At 48.7% G+C, this 20,157-nt stretch overlaps 1 protein-coding gene across 1 annotated transcript in view; it reads right to left on the minus strand.

Annotated features, from left to right (window-relative positions):
* Positions 1 to 1,139: 1,139 nt before the first annotated feature.
* The window catches only part of LOC104569270 (tyrosine-protein phosphatase non-receptor type 11), a 31,418-nt gene continuing 12,400 nt past the window's right edge, over positions 1,140 to 20,157 (minus strand). The window contains exons 2-16 of the mRNA XM_088536086.1: positions 14,486 to 14,608; positions 8,697 to 8,891; positions 6,606 to 6,798; positions 6,386 to 6,505; positions 5,987 to 6,100; positions 5,501 to 5,597; positions 4,875 to 4,954; positions 4,260 to 4,415; positions 3,700 to 3,831; positions 3,367 to 3,521; positions 3,104 to 3,171; positions 2,874 to 3,025; positions 2,566 to 2,666; positions 1,901 to 2,020; positions 1,140 to 1,492 (exon numbers count right to left, since the gene is read on the minus strand). Of these exons, the coding sequence (XP_088392212.1) occupies positions 1,936 to 2,020; positions 2,566 to 2,666; positions 2,874 to 3,025; positions 3,104 to 3,171; positions 3,367 to 3,521; positions 3,700 to 3,831; positions 4,260 to 4,415; positions 4,875 to 4,954; positions 5,501 to 5,597; positions 5,987 to 6,100; positions 6,386 to 6,505; positions 6,606 to 6,798; positions 8,697 to 8,891; positions 14,486 to 14,608 (1,771 nt within the window). The 3' untranslated portion in view covers positions 1,140 to 1,492; positions 1,901 to 1,935. The remainder of the gene's footprint in view (positions 1,493 to 1,900; positions 2,021 to 2,565; positions 2,667 to 2,873; positions 3,026 to 3,103; positions 3,172 to 3,366; positions 3,522 to 3,699; positions 3,832 to 4,259; positions 4,416 to 4,874; positions 4,955 to 5,500; positions 5,598 to 5,986; positions 6,101 to 6,385; positions 6,506 to 6,605; positions 6,799 to 8,696; positions 8,892 to 14,485; positions 14,609 to 20,157) is intronic.

The following is a 20,157-nucleotide window of genomic DNA, read 5'->3' on the forward strand; positions in this document are numbered from 1 at the left end:
ATCCATCCTGCAGCTGAACCCCCCACTTGTGCTTAGTCCAAAGGAAGGTTCAAGATAAATAAAAGCAAGGCCCTCAACCACCACATCTAGGGCTGGGAGACATTCAGGATGCCCGTATGCTGTCTGTCTGCCACTTTCCCAAAGAGCAAACTACTTGAAAAGAAAGGAAAAAAGCCTGCAGAATATTCAACATTTATTAAAAGTGCAATAAAAATAAACAGTTTCCTGTCCCTGTGACAAACGACTGGGAATGCCAGCCAGAAAATACAGCCAAGGTTCATCGTTGTGCTTTTGGTTGGATCCCTTCTGCTCAGCACTGTGGGCACCGTTGCCCCTTACCATGCCCTGCCAGAGACCCAGAGGGACTTTAGCATGATCCCCCCATATGCTCTGGACACCAATACTCAGACCCAACGTTCCCCTTCCAGAAAGCCACAGATCCTGCAGAAATGGCATTCTTTGGCAGCGTTAGCTGCAGGCCTGGAGGCTGGATGAGCAAGGAGCACTGCTGGTCTGAAGTCAAGAATTACCAACAGAAGTGGAAAACTCCGCTCAGCAACACGCACATCTTCATGGCACTGGTCACATCGTGAGTGTTTACAGCACCCCTGGGTAGACCCAGTACTTGTCTTGTCAGATATTTGCAGGGTGGGGGGGAAAAAAAGGCCATGCAGCAAGGCAAGAACAAACCTGCACCAAATTTAGAGGAATCGAGTTCAAAAACTTCAGCTCAGCCTAGAACCCAGGCGTGCACGACTTGCTAGAGGCAGCTAAGCACAGCACACAGTCCAAGCTGCTTCCCTGCTCTTTAGGCACCTTCAAAATGGGATTTCAGAGCCACCTCAGAGTCAGGTCTGCTCCATCCTGCCGGGAACCCAACAATCTCCCAGGCACTGCAGTACTATTGCACACTGTGCACTTTGGAAAGGTTGCATAGAAAGCTAGAGCTGGAACAGCTAAAAGGAAGCGTGGAGAGGACAAGAATCAGAAGTGCAATAGCTGGGCCCAGCCAATACTCTCTATTTCTTTCACTGGCAGCAAAGTTACTCCAGGATTTAGTCAAAAAATACTTCTAGCTTAGAAATGATTGACCTAAAGAAACATTCAAGTGAACTAACACTTTACTAATGCCCTCAATGGGCAACCCTGGGAACACTCCTAAGCAAATAATCATTTCCATTCCATGTAAAAAATAAGAATCTTAAATTAAAAAAAAAAAATTGAATCTTGATGCCCTATGAATGTCCAGAGGCACTTCCATATAAATATCAACCTAGTAAACAGGGGAGGACGGGGTAAGTTCTGTCTCATGACTACGTTGGCGCAAGGTGTGTTCTTAAGGCGTAGGCTCCGTTTCATTCGGATGCAGTCAGCTTCTTCCTTCCTCACTGAATCCAAGGTGCTTGGAGAAGGCAAGATAGGCAAGAAAAAACAAAATTGTCCACAGTGGCAGAACTTGGAAAGGGTGGATGTAAACACTGTAAATCCTGCACTGCAAAGCAAGAAGGAAGGAGAACGTGGTTAAAACCATAAAAAGGGCACTGATACGGCAGAGCTGAGACATTCCCAACACATGGAGTCTCTCCTACTTGTCTGTAGATGTAGCACATATCTCAGTCTGCCAGCTTGCTAACAACGCTCCAAAAAACCCAGATCTTTCCTCTAGAAATAGTAGCATTTTTAAAATGAACAGATTTTCTTAATGAGGTCTCACCAGCCCATTTTCCCCCCTTTTCTCCCACCAGCAGCTGGCCACAGCTCTGCCCAATTTCCAAGCTGACCTCCCTGGTGCAGGCAGAGCCTCCGCAGTCCACGTACCCTGAGCTGAAGAGCATCAGGGATAAACGTGGTGTAAACAGGCTGCAGTGACATCCCGGTTAATCGAGGGCAGCATTCCTACCTGCACAGGCTCCGCACAGCTCACCTCCGGCTCCTTTATCGCCCCGTGTTACTCATCCCTGAAACCTTTGGGCTTTTGATGTTCAGGTTCTCGTACACGGAAGCTGACTCATCATCAACCCTGTCGAGAAACAGAGCCTTGTTGTTAACATCCTCGCTCCTCCGGATCTCCTCCCAGAGCCTGGCCAGGGGAATGGGCCAACCAAGCTCTTTTTCCCTCCCCAACCCCGTAGATAGGATTAGCCACACTGCTCTATGCTGATTTTTCCCCCTCTACAGTGGTTAGATCCGTGGGAGTTGGGAAGCTCACAGTGCCCGGAAGGATCCGGGTGTTTTGCGTGTTCAGCAAGAGCCAAGCGGCCCCGTTCCTGCCTCCTGCTGCCCTCTCCCGGCTTTCCAACCGCAGCTCCCGAGCTCCCCCGAGGGGAAAAGTAGCGTTTGGAGTAGGTGATCTTATATAAGGAACTTGCATAAAGTTCCTCTCTTCTCCAAAAGCTGCTGCAAAAAATCTAACGTAAGCAAGAGAGGCTGGTACCATCTCTGACAACGCGGTGGGGTCACTTTTAGCCTTTCTCATCTCGTATAGTCCAACATCGGACTGTGCTCATGCTAGTCTCTCCCCTGCCATGGAAATCCTCAGCTTTAGTACAAAAGCATTCAGCTTACGCAGCCTGGGCTCTGGGTGAAGGGGGCTGCCCTTTGGCTCTGCCTTTTTCCATAGGAGAATATCCAATATTCAAGTAGTCTCGCTCTTTCCTTTTACTCCGCTGAAAGAGAAAGCAAAGGCAATGAAAGTCTACCCAAAGTGGAGAGAGAAGACGACCTTCATGGATCCAAAAGCCGTCTGGGAAGCAGTAGGTATGGATCCATTTCCATGAGTTGAGAGTATTGAGTTGCAGGAGGAACATGGAAGTGGTCCTTGGTGCAGAGCAAGCTCTGCGGCTGGTTTTCCAGGCAAGCTGAACGGGACTCACCTGCTCTTCTTCCAACCTCTTCTGCTCGGCCTCGATGTACTGCTGAACTGCCATGTAAACAAACTTATACTGAGCCTCTGTCTGCACCATGCCTGAACGCTGCCGTCGTACCATCTGGATGGTCTTGGGGATGTCGATGTCACAGTCTAAACCTGCTCGAGAGAAGGAAAGAGTGAGATTGGGGAGTGGGAATGAGGCTGGAGAAAAAGCTATTAAACAGGGAGCCATACCTTGCCTATGGATAATATCCACCAGAATATCTATCACTATGATGGTGCCTGTGCGTCCTATTCCAGCACTGGAGAGAGAAGAGGAAAAAAAACATTACAGGAGGAGAGTGTCCTCGGAGCAGCTCAGCTCCCACGTTCAGCTGCAAGCCTGGTCCATCCCTGGGAGGGCTGCTGAAGGATGAACTGAGCCAAAAGCAGAGATCTAGTAGGACCTAGTAGATCAGGGTCTAGTAGGCTTGATCACGGCTGCCGCTGGTTCCTACCTGCAGTGAACGATGATGGGCCCCGTGTCGGGAATGCTCCGCTGCGCCCGATTCACTTGATCCAGAAAGCTCAAGACCCCTCCTGGCTCATTGGGCACCCCGTGGTCCGGCCAGCTGAAGTACTGGTAATGCTTCACCAGTCGGGGACGTTCGTCCTACGGGAAGCAGAAGCCCATGGCTCCGTCAGAAACCCAACACCAAGTTGCATCTTCCTTTCCGATTAACAAAGCTGGTGTAAAACAGGACAAAACCTAAGCAATGGGACCATGAAGCAAAGAACGAGCAGCCACAGCTCCCTTCCCGCTGGCATCCCGGTGGCAGCCGAGCGCTCACCCGGTCCGTCCGCGCGATCTCCAGCTCCCGCAGGTAGTAGCCCTGGGCCTCGCGCTCGCTCACGTTCCGCACGCAGATGCACCCGTACTCCTTGGTGCTGCTCTTGTCCGGCCAGTAGCGGAAACACTTGTTCTGCAGGGACACGGCACAGCGGCTCCTTAGTCGGGTGTCAGCCCCCAGAGTGAAGGTTTAAAGCAGGGTCATACCCAGAGCGTTTCCTTGGATCTGGGGCTGTCCTGGAAAGGGCCATTCTGCTATGAAGTGATCCTTAGGGAAAGCTCCAGCTAGCCCAAGCCTCACGTAGACATTGCTTTGCCACAGCAATTATCCAGGCAGGATAATAAACCTAGCTTGACTGCCCAGGGTTAATTTCATCACTGATTTTGTTTCACATGTTAATGAGAGCCCTTAGTAGCAACCTCATTTGGTGCACGTAGCAGCTGCTGCTTCAAAACTTTCAGTTTTGAAGTCCTGAACAACTAGTCCTTGTGTCCAGTCTAACGGGTCAGTGCAAGGAGCAGGGGACACTGGGGCTTGGGGACCGTGCCCGACGTGCTCACCCTGCCCCGCTCCACTTCTTTGGTGGTCATGACGATGACGTGACTGTTCTCCTGATACACCATGGCCCAGAAGTCATTCACCGTTGTCTGCAGGCAGCCCTGGGTGGCTATATAGACCTTACTGTGCTCCGAGTTCCTGCCGTCTTCAGGGATGCCCTGAGGAGCAAAGGAGAAGAAAAAAAAATAGCCAATAATCCAAGAAAAGACCTTCATAATGAGCTGGCAACCTGAAGGTTTCCCAAAGGGTGGAGCAGCAGTGCTAGAAATTCAGCTTCAAGATGCTCTTAGCTTATAGATGATGATTATGGTTTGACCTTAGAGCTAATGGGCAACAACAGAGAGCCTGGGTCTATCCTAAGTCCCAGGTCTTAGGACTGCCTGAATGAGTAAAGAAAGGAGGGAACCAAAATAAATTCTTAGGTCAAGGGAAAACAGATGAAATAATGAAATTCCTTGGGACACAACAGAAGAAAGATCAACCGCTTGACCTGGACCCAATGGTTCCTGACAAGCTGATGCCTTCAGACTCACGGTGTCTTTGCACACCCTCCCCACAAAAAACATGGAATTGAATTGAAGGCAACCCCCAGACACCATCTCCCCCTTCTGAAGTACCTTGATGTAGTTGGCGTTGATGTAGTCGGAGCCAGGCACGCTCTCATCAACGTCTCGGAGCGCCACCCGCGTGGTGTCAACTGAGCAAAACCAGAGTCCACAGTGAACACAGGGGCACGACTGGGGTTTGCTGAGGCCACGGCGCGTGTGGTGGCTCCCAGCAAGGCTCTTACCCACGTTGCATGGGTGGCTATTGCAAAAGAGGCAACGCGACACTTCCATAATGACACTTGGCAATATCCACACTGCCTGGCACGCAACGATGCTGTAATCTAGTAATTTGGATGGAAAGTCGAGTGATAAACAGCCTTCCAGACCAAGCTCAGCTTAAGTTCCTCAGTGTCTTCTTTGGGAGCTCTCGCTCCATATAACTTTAACTAAACCTGAGCTCTGAAGCGTATTTGGACTCATAAAGTACAGAGCAATTTACTGGTTTCCTAGGCAAAAGGGAAGGACAAGGATAAAAAGGGGATGCAGAAGGCCATGAATTAACTGGAATGCTCCAGCAGGACTGTGCCAACATCCAACTCAGCTGTGAGCAGAAAGGTTTGACCAGAGGGAGCTGCAGGAAATGCAGTCGAGGAAAACAAAGCAATAACAACAGAAAAAAAACAGCGTCTCCTTACAGGGAAGGATGTTCTTGTAGCGATTTTTTGCCTTGTTCTCTGGCCGTTGTCCCTCCTTCCTGGGGTAGAGGAGCTTGCACTCCTGCTGCTGGAGCATCTGTTGGAGCAGAGCACACAGGAACAAATGGTTCTGAGCAGACAAGTCAACTCGGGGCCAAAGGCAGAGGCTTTTTTAGCTAACTGCTAGCTTCATAATGCAGAGAAGAGCAGAGAAAGGAAGCCAGGAAGCAGCTTGGTGGAAAAATTAATGCGGGACAGAAGGCACAGGGTGTTGTAGGGAACGAAAAGCACACAGGAGAAGGAGAAACTGCCTCAGACATGAGAAAAAACAATGAAAAAAATAGGGGGAAATAATTCAATTAAAGAGAAAAAATAAGGAAAGAAGGAACAGTGTAGAGAAGAGGTCCACAGACTGGAAAACCATGGTGCTCCTGTGAAGATAATAGCAGCTGCTCTCCCGGGACAGGGCTCAGCAGCATCCTGTACCTCAAACTCTTCCCAGAAGCCTTGCTTGGCCTTCTCGCTGTGATCTGCCATTTTGTTCAGCTCCTTCACTCTGTTCTCAATATTGGCTGCATTAATGCGCGTGGCGTTGAATGGCTGGAAGACAGGAGGCAGAAGTCACTGTCAATAGTGAAAAGAGAACTTTTCCCTTGAAAAATAAATTATTGAGTGCCTGGGAGTGTTGGCTGGAGTTGGGTCCATCCCTGAGGCCTTGAGTATGGGACCAGGGACTTTGCTTCCAACTGTGAAGCTGGACAAGCCCAAAAGACAACCAATGAGAGGTTCTGGGGGCAGGAATTTCCCAAAGAACAGGGCTGGATGTGCAGGCTCCTGCAAGAGTGTGGCCCCAAACCCACAACTTTATGTTACAGGAGCTACTACCTGCTTCAGATGAACCACAGCTCCAGATTTCTCCACCATTGGGTTTTTCTTGTAGTGCTCCACCAGGTCCGTGAGCGTGTCGAACCTCTCTCCTCCTCCCACGTCGTACTTCCCATCTGGCTGCAAGAACCATGGAAGCACATCAAGACTCAACATGCAATTCCCAGCTGGAGCACCAGGAGCTCCGGTCACGGAAGAGCAAGGAGGGCACCTTTCCCACCTGGTAGTGGATCATCACGTGGGTCACATGCGGTTTCCGATCCCCACTCTCCATCTTGTCCTCATTTGTCAGCACCGACAACACAAAGTCTCCTGGTTTGCTCTGACTCTCCCGCACGAGGAAGCTACCTGGTTTTCCCTTCTCCGTCAGGAGCTTCTCTGCTTCCTTGCCGGTGAGATGCCCATGGTACCACCTGGGAAGCAGGCGTGGAGAGCAAGGTCAGCTTGGAAATGCTCTGAGCATGTGTCCATCTGCTTTTTGCTGCAAAAGCAGATTTTCTGCTGCATGCAGGGTGCCTCCCCACCGCTCCAGCCCTGCCCATAAGCTGCAGCTCTGGCAGATGGTGATGACAACGTGCTTGGCACAGAGCCTGGCAGGCTGTCCTGGGAAAGGCTGGGAAGGCCCCAAAGGGGCCTTTGCTGTGAAATCCTCTTCCTTCTCCCCAAAAATAGGACTGGATCAGTGGCTACCCCACCACCTTCCCCCCAGGAGCCCCCCATACCGCTCAGGAACAGCCCTGTGCTCCTGGAGGTCCTGCAGCCAAGGAGGAAAGTGTTGAAGAGGAACAATCAGGAACAAGAACCTCATAATCTAACACACTGCTACAGCCTTCCATAAGGATAAATAATATCGTGGAGTGAAGCAGGGATTTTGTTTTGTTTTATTTTTTTTTGCCTTGGAGCTTTCAGTCCCCACGCTCCGACCCTCGGCGGTGGCTCTGAGCAGGTGCCAGTTGGAAGATGCTGGCTCCCGGCTTACCAAGAAAGCTGACAAGAATTCAAAGGGGCTCAAAATGTTATTCCAGAGACAAGGAAATGGCACATGTAACATCTCAGCAACTTCTGCAAGAGGGTGAAGTTCACAGAACAGCAGCCAGTGATGCAGGGCCTTTCAAAGGAGGTCAAAGGAGGACCTCTAAAGAACAAAATCGCTTTCTGCAGGCCTGGGAAGGCTCCAGAATCACCGATCTGTGAGTTTTGCTGCTACAGGGAGCAGGACAGGCAAGCTCTGCTGATGTACATCTGCTGACGGCGGCTGCTGCTCAGCCTCAGGTCTCAGGAGCTATCCTGACGCATCCTGCTATATTCAGAAACCACCGTCATTTCATTTATTTAGAGGACTTGGACCCTTTTTGCATTTCCCTTCTCCCCGATGCCGCTAGATGTGTGGTCTGGAAGAACAGCCCTTAGGGAGCTGACTTGCCAAACCCAACTTTCCTTGGCGGGAGCAGAGGGGGAAACCCAGCAGAAGGGGCTTTCCGCTTCTCCAGAGCTGCTGCCGATGCCAGCGGCTGTTGTCCACTTTTCACGCCAGTCCAGGACGAGCAAAGAAACCCTCCTGACGGCGCCGGAGCACATGAGCCGCGGGGACTTCCCGGCCCCTCCGCGGGCCAGCTCGGAAGGAGCCTCTCCGCTCCATTTTGGGAAGCGGGACTTATCCTGGCGGCTAAAGTTAGAGTAATTAGGGTCCCTGCATGGCATTGCCACCCGCCTGCCGTTTCTGCTTCCGCAGTGGCACCGCAGCATGTGACACCGGAGAAACTAGGGGGAGGAAAGGGGGGAAAGAAGTGTCACTGAAGTGTCACGAGTGAAGGAGTGACACAAAGATCACTAATGGGCCGAGGAGAACATCCCGAGCCAGAAGTGAGCTGCATTTTCTAGGGAGAGACATCCCCGTCTCTGCAAGACAACAGGGTGTCACCACAGGTACAAACAGCAGCAGCAGACTTAGATGGGGTGGAGAAAGACTTTTTTTTCAGTAATTTGAACAGAAAGCACATGCATTTAGCATCTTTTAAAACCAAGCCATATACCACACACTTGTGCTCCAAGCTGCCTGCAAGCTACATAAGCTCATTAGCACGTGGTTACATTGCACCTCACTGTTTCCTGACCAGCTTCTGTTTGCCTCCAGTAGAGCAATAAGAAAAATATCCCAGAGATGTGCAGCTTTCGGACCACAGAAGTTAAATCGCCCCAAACCACACCGTTTTGGGCAGAACTAGGTATAGCGGTGGGGTCCGAAGCAGCTCTGAGGGCAGCATCACCATGTAGATGGTCACCATCCTCAGGAGCGGCTGCTGGATTTTACCTTTCCGAGGTGGGATCCTGGCAGTTCAGAGGGTATTTGAGCTCGATGACGTTGCTGTTCTTCTCCCTGAGCAGGCCCTGCTGCTCCGTGTAGTACTGCACCAGCTCTGCAAGGGTGGCAAACTTCTCCCCGCCGTACAGGTCATAGTAATCGCCCGTGTTCTGGATCTTAATGTGCGTAACCTCATTGTTCCTCCTGGGGAAACGGAGCAAACACAACGGTGTAAGCGCAAGGGATACACGAACCAGGAGAAATGCGGTCCCAGCTGCATCCAGAGCAATACCTACCTCCTCAAATGACACCAGGCAATCTCCATTAATCAGATGCTGCTCCTGCTAACTGCACTTTTACAGGTAGGGGTAGGTATGGAAACTCCTTGGCCAAGGCTATGTAGCCAAGACTTGACTCTAGCCTCTTAGACCCCCAGTCTCAGAGACAGAGGTGAATAATTCATTCTTTGCCACCCCCTTCACTTCCCAAAGCACTTGTCCCCTTGGCCAGATGAGGCCGTGACCTCACTCTGCTTTATGGCAAACCCTCTTCCTCACACAGGAGCACTTACTATCCACCTAATTAAACTGAAAAACAGCAGTCTTCCAAATCAATATGTTGCTGAGCATTCACCAGTCTGTTTTCCCTCCTTTATAAACAGTGTAGAAAGGATTAATGCATTCCCTACTTCCCTCCCAAGCCAGAAGGGTCCACGGATGGGACATCTAGGACGTCTATCTGCTCGCTCCAGCATCCCTGGTGCTCCTGCAGAGCCCATCCTCCCTCCACAGAAGGCACGCCAGCCTTTCCAAGAGGTGGCTTAATGGCATTTTAAATGCACTTAGCAGCAGCCCCCCCGAGCTGGGAGATGGGGCCGTTGCTTGATGGATGGGCTGGGTCAGGCACGGATTTGTAAATCTGGTAAGGAAAGGAGAAATGTGCCCATGCTGAGCTGCTCGCAGCCTCTTGCTCTTTGTTGCCAAAGCAACCGCGGCAGCGGGATGCAGGATGCTCGGGGTGGTACTGGCAGCGCATCAGCTCGGGCGAGAACAACCATCCTGGAGAGCACGAAATGAGAAAGGCTGCAGCAGTCTGTGCATAGGGTTAAACAGAAGGAGGAGCTAGACCCAAAGCAGAGCCTCTGGGGCTCTCCCTTTTGCTATTTTTCCACACAGGGGACACCCTCGCGACAAGACAGTCTAGCAAGAGCCTGGATTGCTGGGTGGCATTGGGTATCTGGTCTCTGCTCTGCAAAACTATCTGCTCAAGAGGACCTTGCGGATGTGGACCCAGTAATTCCAGTCTGGACTTATGCTGTGGTTCTTGGGCTGACTCGAGCAGGACATTGGAGTGATTGCAAATTAGCACTAATTCAGCAGAACCCACCAGAGCGCAAACAGCCAGACAGCACCCACGGTGTCACCATCACCATGCATTAGTAAGCTGCAAAACAGGCCGGAGCGGCAAAATCTGCATCCACATCTCCAATATTCACCGTACGCTTTGACAGAAAGGTCTCAGAAACAGAACTCAGCTGTACAGAGCAGGGAAGCTGCCGTGAGTGGCACTCTGGAGGATTTAGTGAGACACGGATAACTTCTCCTGCTACATATGTCAAACGCAGTTCAGATCTCTCCTGCCACATCAATTCCAGTTGTTTTATGAGCAGGGACTTCAGCGAGCCGTGTCTGTATCCAGGATGTGCACAGAACTCCTTGCAAGGAAACTGGCTGTGGAATCCAGGTCTGCTCTGGGCTCTGCTGACAGGGTCTCCTCTCCAGGAGGAGTTGGCACATGAAGAGCTCCGGCCATTCGCGCCAGCAGCTGGACACGAAGAGTCTTTGTGCAGCACAGACGGCACCAGACACAGACTTGGGTTTTGCCATTTGGCCAGAGGCTCAAAAGTTCCCTTCTTAGTACAGCTCATCCCATTGCAGCCCCATTAAAGGACTACAAAGACTCAGTTCACAGAGCTTCCCCCCTCGGCAAAGGCCTTCGGGCACTTCAGGAATGAAAAGCAAAGAGAAAAATCAGGGTCATTTATGCCATGAGCCCTCGAGGTCAAGCTCAGCACAAAGGCCATTGATCTGCTCCCGTTTCCCTCCATTTCTTCTCCTAAAACTTGCGTCAACCCGACAGCTCTAAAGTGGATCCCACAGTAACAGCATCCACAAAACAGTGTCCTCAGGAAAGAAAGCACAAGGGAGATGCCTGAATATTCAGCTGCTTTGTGCTGGAAGGCTCGGCTACCCACTAAGAGACACACAGCTCTTGTACAGGGACACAGCACTATATCCAGGAGATGTTCTAGATCTGAAGTGTTCCAGGTGGGGAATGTGAATCGGACGGTTTTAGCCCATACCACTTCATCCCACAGTATAGATGCAAACTACTATTCTTTGCAAGGGAGTACCATTGACAAGAAAACTTGAAAACTGACTTCAGTAAACAGAACTGCTTTAAATATCAGGAATCTACCTGTCTGTTGCATGCCCCAAAGTTTTTTTGGTCGTGTGCTTTTTCTTCCTGCATCAGAGACAGAAAACCTAGAACCTTGCAGCATGTATGTGTGACTCCTTCTGACAAGCTGCAAAAACCAACCCCCAAACCCCCAAATGTTCTCTATGCAAAACAGGAAGAGCCTCCCACAGAGTTTAGCATCTTGGCTGAATATTTGGTTTCAATTAAATAGTGGTTTGGGCTCACAGAGAAAATTTACTAACCACCAATAACCAACAAAACAAAAATCAATTGACATTTGCATGCATTTTCAGAGGTACGGCCAGGAGAACTCTAGGGATCAAAATGGGTTTCAAACACTTCATGCCATGGACTATGGCTAGATATCAACTTAAATTCATGACTGGCAGCATGAAGCGAGTCAGCTTGCTGCCCGAGCCTGACTACTCAGCTAAACTGTGCGAAATAGAGCAGTTATTTCAGTTGCAAGCCCAATGATTGAAGGGATCTGAAGCCTAGAACGCTGGCTCAGCCGTGCAGCATCGCTCCTGCGCTCACCCAGATGCTTTCAGCCTATGATCTCTGTCTAGAGACGGATTTCTCTGGGATGGGAGCCAAGCATCACCTGCTCTCATGTTTCATCTCATAGAGACTAGAGCATCCCTTTCTACACCACATCATCCCTTCCCTTCTCATTTTCCAGCAAGGTGACTGTGGAGTCTTCATTTTTCCCCAGCTCTAACATGAAGTCAGTGCTTCCTTAGCTGGCCTAGCTTGGAAAAGGCAGCACTGGGATCTGTCTCTCATCCTGTATTTGTATCACACCACAAAGCCTTAATAGGGCTGGTGCTATTTTGATGAGACACAAGGACAATTGCTTTGGAAAAGAGCCTCTTCCAAGACTTTGGTTCTTTTCCAGACCCAACTTTCTTCCTTCATCCCATCTGTATTGTATGCAGGCAGCAACTCAAACACTGCAACACATCTATGGTATTGATCTGCTCCTTTTAGCAGGGTATATATTTTATAGGACATAAAATCCTGCTCACTTACATGTCTCACCCTGCACACAGAGAGCATTTGGGTGGCCTTCTGCATAAAAATGGGAGAGAAAGTCCAGCTAAGAACAGGGAAGCCACCCTGGAGCAGAGTGAAGCTCTCAGGCAAGATTTTGTTATCCAGAAGTACTTTGTATTGTATCCCATAGACCACAACAAGATCCGTTCCCATAAATCGTGACCGAGTTACCAAGTACACAAGGGTCTCTAATAGATAGTTCTCACTGTCTTGGCACTTGCATTAGTCCTGTGTCAACAGGCCAAGACCCACTCAGGTGAATTTTCAACTTGCCTTTTCCTTTTGTTCAGGGTATTTACCCAGACCTGGCCAAACCTGTAAGAAGCTGCTCACTTTCCTCATAAGCGATTCTAAATATTTGGTCTTCAGAAAACGTTCTCTGGCAGATCCAGGCATGCACTGAAGACCTGACACATGGGACCAAAAACACCCTGACTGACAGGATCTGCTCGCAGCCTCCAGAACAGCTTCCACAGCAATCTACAAGCCCAGGCCCACGTTATATCCATCTCGCTCCATCATCATTACCCTTCAGTTGAAGTTGCCAAACCATTTTCCTTCCTGTATCCCTATTAATGTGCTCCACATGTTTGCTGGAGTGTCCAGAAAATGGGATGAAACCAGCCAATAGATCCAAATTAAGCAGCCAGAATTGACACGCCAACGTCACACCAAACAAAGACTCTTTAAAACACAGCCCTTGGCACTGGATATTACTCATCCCTTCACCATATTATGTCCTCTCCATGCAGGCTGCCTCTTTTTCTTAAGGGCTAGAACCCACCAAAACCCTGGGAAGGTATTTGCTGCGATGGCAAAGGACAAAATGGTACGCAAAAGGGAAGAGAAAAAAGGAAAGCAGACACCCTCTTTTGTGGAAACTTTCTCATAACTTCTACAATATTATTTTCTAGCTCCTCCTTAGAGACACATCTGGATGTGCACCAGCACGCAGGTCACTTGGTGTGTGGTCTCATAAGCCAAAAATCCATCTCCGGCTTTATTTTCAGCCCACATCCTCCCTGCAATTAAATGGAGCTGCCTTTTCCCTCCCTGGGATTCAACCATCCCTGAAGGAGCTGAAAGGGGTTTGGGAAGATGGGGAAGAGGCATCGGCTGTTTTTTCCTAGGGGTGTTTTCTCCCAGACACCTCTGGGTGCTTTTTTAAAGGATGTCCTTTTTCCTCGTGTTGAATTCACGATGCCCCAAAACTCAGTGCTTGGTCTCATAGCCCTCCTTTCGTGAGAGCTGGTCAGACTTCTCATTGGACTCAAAACATGCCAGTGGGTTGTGGTGGAATGGTTAATAATATGACATTAAGGTAATATCCATGCATTAATAGCATTAGTTGGCTTGAGCTTATGATGAAAACAATATTGTTGTTGAACATTTACTGCAGCACAAAGGTGTCCCTGGAGTCCAAGTGCCACAAGGAAAGGCATAAAGAAGTAGTGACAATAAAGCAGTGCTTTGGGGACATCTTGGCTAGCAGTAGTTGTTTCACAGTAGCCGTTTCACACATCTCTCCTCACTGTCATCACTTGCTCGAGGCAGCTCTGGGTGACTAAGTCTATTTTCCACTCTAATTAGACAGTGTTTCCTGTCTCTCTCATTAACTCCCAGCCACTTCTGGCTGCGAGATTACGGGTGAGCTAACGAAGGCGCATCCGAGCGCTCCCCACCTTGCCAGCACACAGGAAAAGAGGGAAGAGGATCCCAGGGATGGAGCGAGGCGCAGGCACGGCCTGTGCTGCTCCCATCCTGCCAGGTGGGAACACTCCGTCCCGGCTGTTATTTGCACAGAGCTTCTCTAAACACGCTGTAGGTAAAAGGATGTATAAACTCAATGGAGTTTCCTAAACAAAGTGAGGGTTGTTTAAAGTAAAAGTGCCTAGAGGAGCCGTTGAGGGTGTGTTTTGCTCCAAGACACCAAACAGGAGGCTCTTGTTGTTGTTGGAGGAGGTCAAAGCACTGCATGGACCACAAAACCTCCCCTTTTTATCTCGGGACCCAGTGGTCAACGCTGCTCTGCCCCTTCCCTTAGTCACCTTCAGAGTGTTGCACCCTCTGCATCTGCTCCACTGTATCCACTAAATTGCAACCAACCTTTCCACAGTTGGTCCCAAAAGAACGCTTTAAAGATGATGCATGTGATGCTGCCCAGAAGCTCAGCACATATATAACTATATAACCAAAGCAGAGGATGCTGCAAAGGCCAGGCCAGCACCTTCCTCCAATACTTGTAGCTTCTGCCTGCTTACCTGACGGAGAGGGTGAAGTCTCCTGGGTTGCTCTTACTGGGCCGAGCCAGAAAGCTGCCATGGACCCCCCTGGTCAGCAGCAGCTTCTCTGCCTCGATTCCACTGATGTTGGGATGAAACCACCTGCAAAGGACAAACGTGACAGGTGAAGGAGCAGCACGGCCGGGCCCGCGGATGCGATCTTCCTCCTCGCAAAGCAGCAGTGCTATCAGCATCCATACGTTATGATGTATGCGCTAGCAGGACACGCTACAGAAGGGAAGAAGAGACAGCTCGCCCTGAGGGGAAAAGGGTTTCATCACCCTGTAAGCCACTTTAATGCAATCTTCATGTTTTAAGTGTCATCAAACCTTCTACTGACCTCATTTCTGATGCTATCAGCTTTGATCGAGTTCTCTTGATGGAATCACAAGAACCGGTGTTTCCACAGGCTTTAATGTGTGCTACGTATGCAACGATTCTACGGCTTGATTTTTCAGAAACCACTGGAAAATTCTTTTTCTTTTTTTTTTTTTCTCTTCTTTCCTCCCTCTTGAAGCCCTTTTAAGTACCCAAGTGACACTCAGAGCACTCCAAGCTGACAGGCACTCTGTTCAGAAGATATTCTTCAGTTTTAGCTCATGCTCCAGCACATTTCTGCATGGGATTGCTGCAATATTTTTCCATGAGCAACAACAGAGAGGAAAAGACAAGCCACAACTAATTCTGTTATGATAATAAACGTAGCTCTCTGCGTGTTTTCCGGGCAGCACTAAGAGAAGCTGCTGCACTGGCTCAGAAGTCACCTCTGAGCGCAGGACCTAAGTTTCTGCATGACCCAGGGTCTGCTTTGCCACCCAGAACCAAGCGACTAAAACACAACCCTTCATTTGCAAAGCTGGCTGGAAATATTTAGTAAGTCAGTCCGTTGCACACAGCTGTCCTGTAGATCAAGCTAATTCCCTCTGCTCACAAGGGGTTTGCAAGTTTATCTTGATTGCTGCAGAGAACCACGTAAGCGGCATCTTGCTGCGTGCCTGCCTTAGGAAGTGCTCCCAAAGATTAAGTTTACAAACATCTGCTCACGCACACTCCTTAGAGCCTGTTTGCTCCCGAGATACACATAGAAAAGGTCAAGAAACATATAATCTCCTCCAGAATTTGGGATTTCCTCTCTCCCACCACAAGGCAAACAGTTTGGATTAAAGATCCTTGGGTACTGAAGGAGTAGAGCTCTGCTAGGAAAGGGCCATAGAAACAGATGGTAAACAGGAATTGCAGCATTTCCAAGACTTGTGTTCCTGACATCACAAGAGTGACACCGTTTTATAAATCCACCAGGTGCAGGGCCAGCACTTAAATGCTCCATCAAACTGCTATTGCCAGAGGAATGAATTCCTCTAATGGAGCTTAATGAAGCCCGGGGACAAGGCAGAGCTGCCAAAGGCCACGCATAATGTTTGCACCAAATGCCTAATGGCAATAAAAACAGGGCAATATTGCTAAATAGCATGTAGTGGGGAAAAGCCTAGGGAAACATCTGTGGAAATGGTGGGATAAGAGCCCTCATGGACACATCCCCATAGGCACAAGCACATCCTGGTCACCTGGAGCATCTTTCAGTGCCCAAGGGACCCGGAGGAAGGACCTTCCGCCAAACATCCCTCCAAAAGAAAGGATAGCAGTTTGGAAAGGGAATTGGCTTCCACTTGGGAATTCCGGGACTGAAATGGAGCATCTTCCCCACGGAAGCTTTTCTGCCTGCACTATGCAAGTATTTAAAAACAAAACAAACAAAAAAAAGCAAAAAAAAGAGAAGTTTGAGCGCTCAACGCCTTGCGCAACTCGAGCGACACGTGACTTCAAACCCGCTGCTCCTATTCCGTGTATCCTGGCACCAGGCTGTGCTCATCCCTTGCTCCTGTAAACAGTGGATTTAAAAAAAAAATAGCAAACCCAGCTAAAACAGGATCCAAAGCGCCTTCCTTTCTGCCACATCCTACTAACTCCATGTACACAGGGAGCTTGCCCTGCTGCAGAGCTCTCTGCTGCTTCATCCCATGAGTCACAACTGCCACTATATCTATTTTTCAATATAGCTTGTATCAATATAACTTATTTTGTTCCTGGCCTGGGTAAGCTATTTGCACAAAGCACCTTTAGAGCCATTTTTTGCTACAAGTTTTTGTTGAAGTGCAGCAGTTAGCACGCAAAAGCAACCCACACCAGAGCAGAGGAGAAGAAAGCACCAGCCCACGCATCCCTTTCTAGGGGAGGATGCTGAAACCTGCCCAGAGTCACAGAGAGTCCCCCCTGCATCGGAGGGACCTGCACCATTCATGAGCCCAACGCCTTCATTCAGACCCTGGGAACACGTGGATTCTTTCCAGGGAGTTCTGCAATACTCCAAGCGGAAAGCACAAGAAAAAGGGAACCGACAGCCTAGAAATAAATAAATAAAAATATAGTATCACGCCGTTTTTTCAATGACACTAAGCAACAAGGGTTACTGTGCAGGAGGTCATTTAGGCAACTGTTCAATTGTTGGTGCTTTTTGCAGAACTGAGTCACCCACAAAGAATCACTTTAAATAAATAAGAGTGGGGAACTAACAACTTTTCATCTCTACTTCTACAAGTCAATATACACGGTCTGCTTTGGACAATGCTGCTTTTGTGCAAATAAATGAATTTTGTCTCTGTGGTCAGTCAGAAGCTAAATTAAAATTAAAAAAAAGAACATATACACACACAAAAAAACCCAAATATCTTCAAGTGCCATTAAGGCACACAGACCTATGCACAGAAATGCATTAAAATAAATAGCTAAAATAAGAGTTGCATGCAGCATGTTGCTACCACAGACTGGCAGAACTGTCAGGACAGCTTGGGCCCTGCATGGAGAGGGAAGGAGGGGGATGCAGCTGGGATGGGGATGAACACGGCGGGAACGGGGCTCTGTTCCGATTGCACCTCGGTCTGACTAACGCATTCAAAAGCGGAAAGGAAGGTCTGATAACCACAAGAATGCCTGAAAGCGCTTTCTGAGAAGCCTGGAATGACTAAGGGGCTGTGGAAGTGACAACCACGGCCATGGTGATCACCCAACAGCACTTTCCTTGCAGGCAACCCTCCAAATCATCAGCCCAGCTCTTATTTTGCATCAGCTCTTGGACTCCCCATCGTAACCTCCACCAAGAGCCCTCACTGAGTGACTTCCCACCATGAGGAAAGCCTAGAAATGGTCCTGTTTTAGTCCAAGCAGATGATGCTACAGGTTGGACATGGGTGGAGTGGTTTCTCCAGTGGGGATTTGCTCCCTGACATAGGAGGACAAACCTTAGACAGATGCCAGCACCAGGACTTCCCCCACAAGGGCCCTGCAAGAAGGGCCAGCTGATGCAATGGTACAAACCCTTCCTCGTCCTGTGGCCACCGAGATAAGAAACGGGAGCAACACGACTCCCAGATCCAGGGAAATCGGATACAAGGAAGTCTGGTTGCAGAGGAGTTCCTCAGGCAGCAATAACATTCCAGTCAAAGCTCAGAAAAGGAAGCCTCCCCTCCAAGTTAAAAGTTATTTGATAATTTATCTTAATAAAAAGAGTCGTCCCTTCCATTCAGTGTTACTCACTTCCTCCCTAAAACAAGCAGGAAATAATGAGCAGGAAATGCTGCTTTTATTTTTTTCCTGATGAAATTCATCCTTGTGCCCTCATCTTGGGATAAAGCTTAACAGATGTCTGGACAACACTGCTGCACCCTCAGAAATCTATAAAATATGACATTTTTAAAAGGTTAGCTGTAACTGGTGATATACTTTAAACATGGAGAGCCACGGACAGCAGCAGAGAATTAAAATTAATTGTCAGGGCTCTTTGGAAGAGCAAAATGTCCCTTCACTCTACAGCAGGGCTACTTTAGGCTTTGAGATGTTTTCCTAAGGAATTATTAGCGTTCTCATCGTCATTGAAAGTCGTTCAGCACAGGCACGTCTGCATATAGAGCATTTCTCAGACCTGATGGAGCTGCAGCCTCCCCTTTGCTGTCTCAATTCAAAGCTCATCACAAGGCTCATTATACCAAGCCCAACCTCAAGGGAATGTGTTAAATAAATATACCCTGAAATTCCACTCAATTCTAGATACAGGTAAATATTTCCATTCTCCTACAGCAATTAGCATCACAACTGCTAACTGTGCCAGTGCAAAACATCCCAAATCCCCCAAGACTTCCGTGAACAACTTTAAAACAAAACAAATAAAAATCTTAATATGTTTCTAAGCCAGCATATCCATTTCCACAGCAGGCATACAAGCCTGCATTGAATCCCCTGGGGTTCAATCCACTTCTGTAGTAATCTGCTTGTTTCCTGGATATTTTCACTGAGCACTTTCCTAATGCATCTCACTCAGGTGCAAATGGTTAATTGCTTTTTCCAAAAAGATGCCTGCTCAATTCTCACCAAATTCCTGTACGATCCCGATTCCTTTCACCCTTTTGAGGGAGTCCCACGTTTGCGCACACCACAATCCCATCACTAGCACAGACAAAAACCATCTCAAAGCAAACGGGGTGTTTACACAGAGCCTGGCCTGCTTCCATAGGCACGGCTGTTTACTCCCACTTTTAAAAACAAGAAACAGCAGAAGCAATAGGAAAGAACAGGAAAAAAAAAACCCAGCTCATTTCAGGAGGGGCAGGTCCAGTTAGGTCTTTCCCTCCTGCTCCATTCTCAGTGCCCGGCTTAATTAAGGTGGTTTCTAAAAAGGCATTTGCACGGGATCAGCATCATCTTAAAAAGCTCATTAATCCCCATCTCTTACATTCAGGAGGGTGAGGACTTGGTTAATGGCCATCCCTTTATTAAGAGAGCGTAGTCCCAAGGCAAGGACAGTGTTTTCTTATTGCAGCCTCTGGATGGATGTGCCCATCAAGAGAATGTCCTCAGCCCACTTGTCTTCTGCCACTAACGTTTGTGCAAATTGGGCATGAAAGAGGCCTGGCCTGCAGCAATGGAAACCTCAACCTATATCTATGAGTTAATGACCTCCATGGAAGGCAGAAAACTTTAGCACAAGTAAATATATATATCAGACCAGCCTGGAGGACGGTATGTGGTTCAAGAGACCTGGAAAGGACTCAGAAGTTGCTGAGATGTTGATTGCCAACTGCCTGTAATAAAGATCTTGGAGCTTCACCACGGCTCTGCCCACTTGGTTTCCATCTCCCGTGGCCTCCTCTGCGCAAGGGGCTCTGCTCCACGCAGAGCACCAGCAATGAGGGAAAGAAAAGTCCGCGCGCGCGAGTTCACTTCTCTAAAAAGGCTATGAGCTAAGATGCAAAGCAGCAAGATCCCATCACGTGTTCACCTATTCTCTCTCTGGGGAAACCCAAGACTATTAATCAGGTCATCAGCTCAAAAATAGCAACCATCAGAAAAAAAGTCAGAAGACTTAAGAAACTGCAAATGCAGACCTTCCCTTTGCGGGGAATATTGTATTTGCAGACAGATCAACATGAATTTCACTCTTACATTAAGAGACTGTTGAACTTTACAGACAAAAGGTCACATTCTTGTACTTCTTCATAGACACCCATATGTCAGTTTTGTTATGGGGAAAGCAAGAGATGAAGGAAAGTCACAATCATGTTCTTCCTTTTGACCCAAGCAAGCACCTCTGTTGAGCATCC

Source organism: Tinamus guttatus, unplaced genomic scaffold (genome assembly GCF_059628265.1).
Source record: "Tinamus guttatus ecotype Peru unplaced genomic scaffold, ASM5962826v1 Tinamus_guttatus_pri_ptg000652l, whole genome shotgun sequence".
Classification (NCBI taxonomy): Eukaryota; Metazoa; Chordata; class Aves; order Tinamiformes; family Tinamidae; genus Tinamus; species Tinamus guttatus.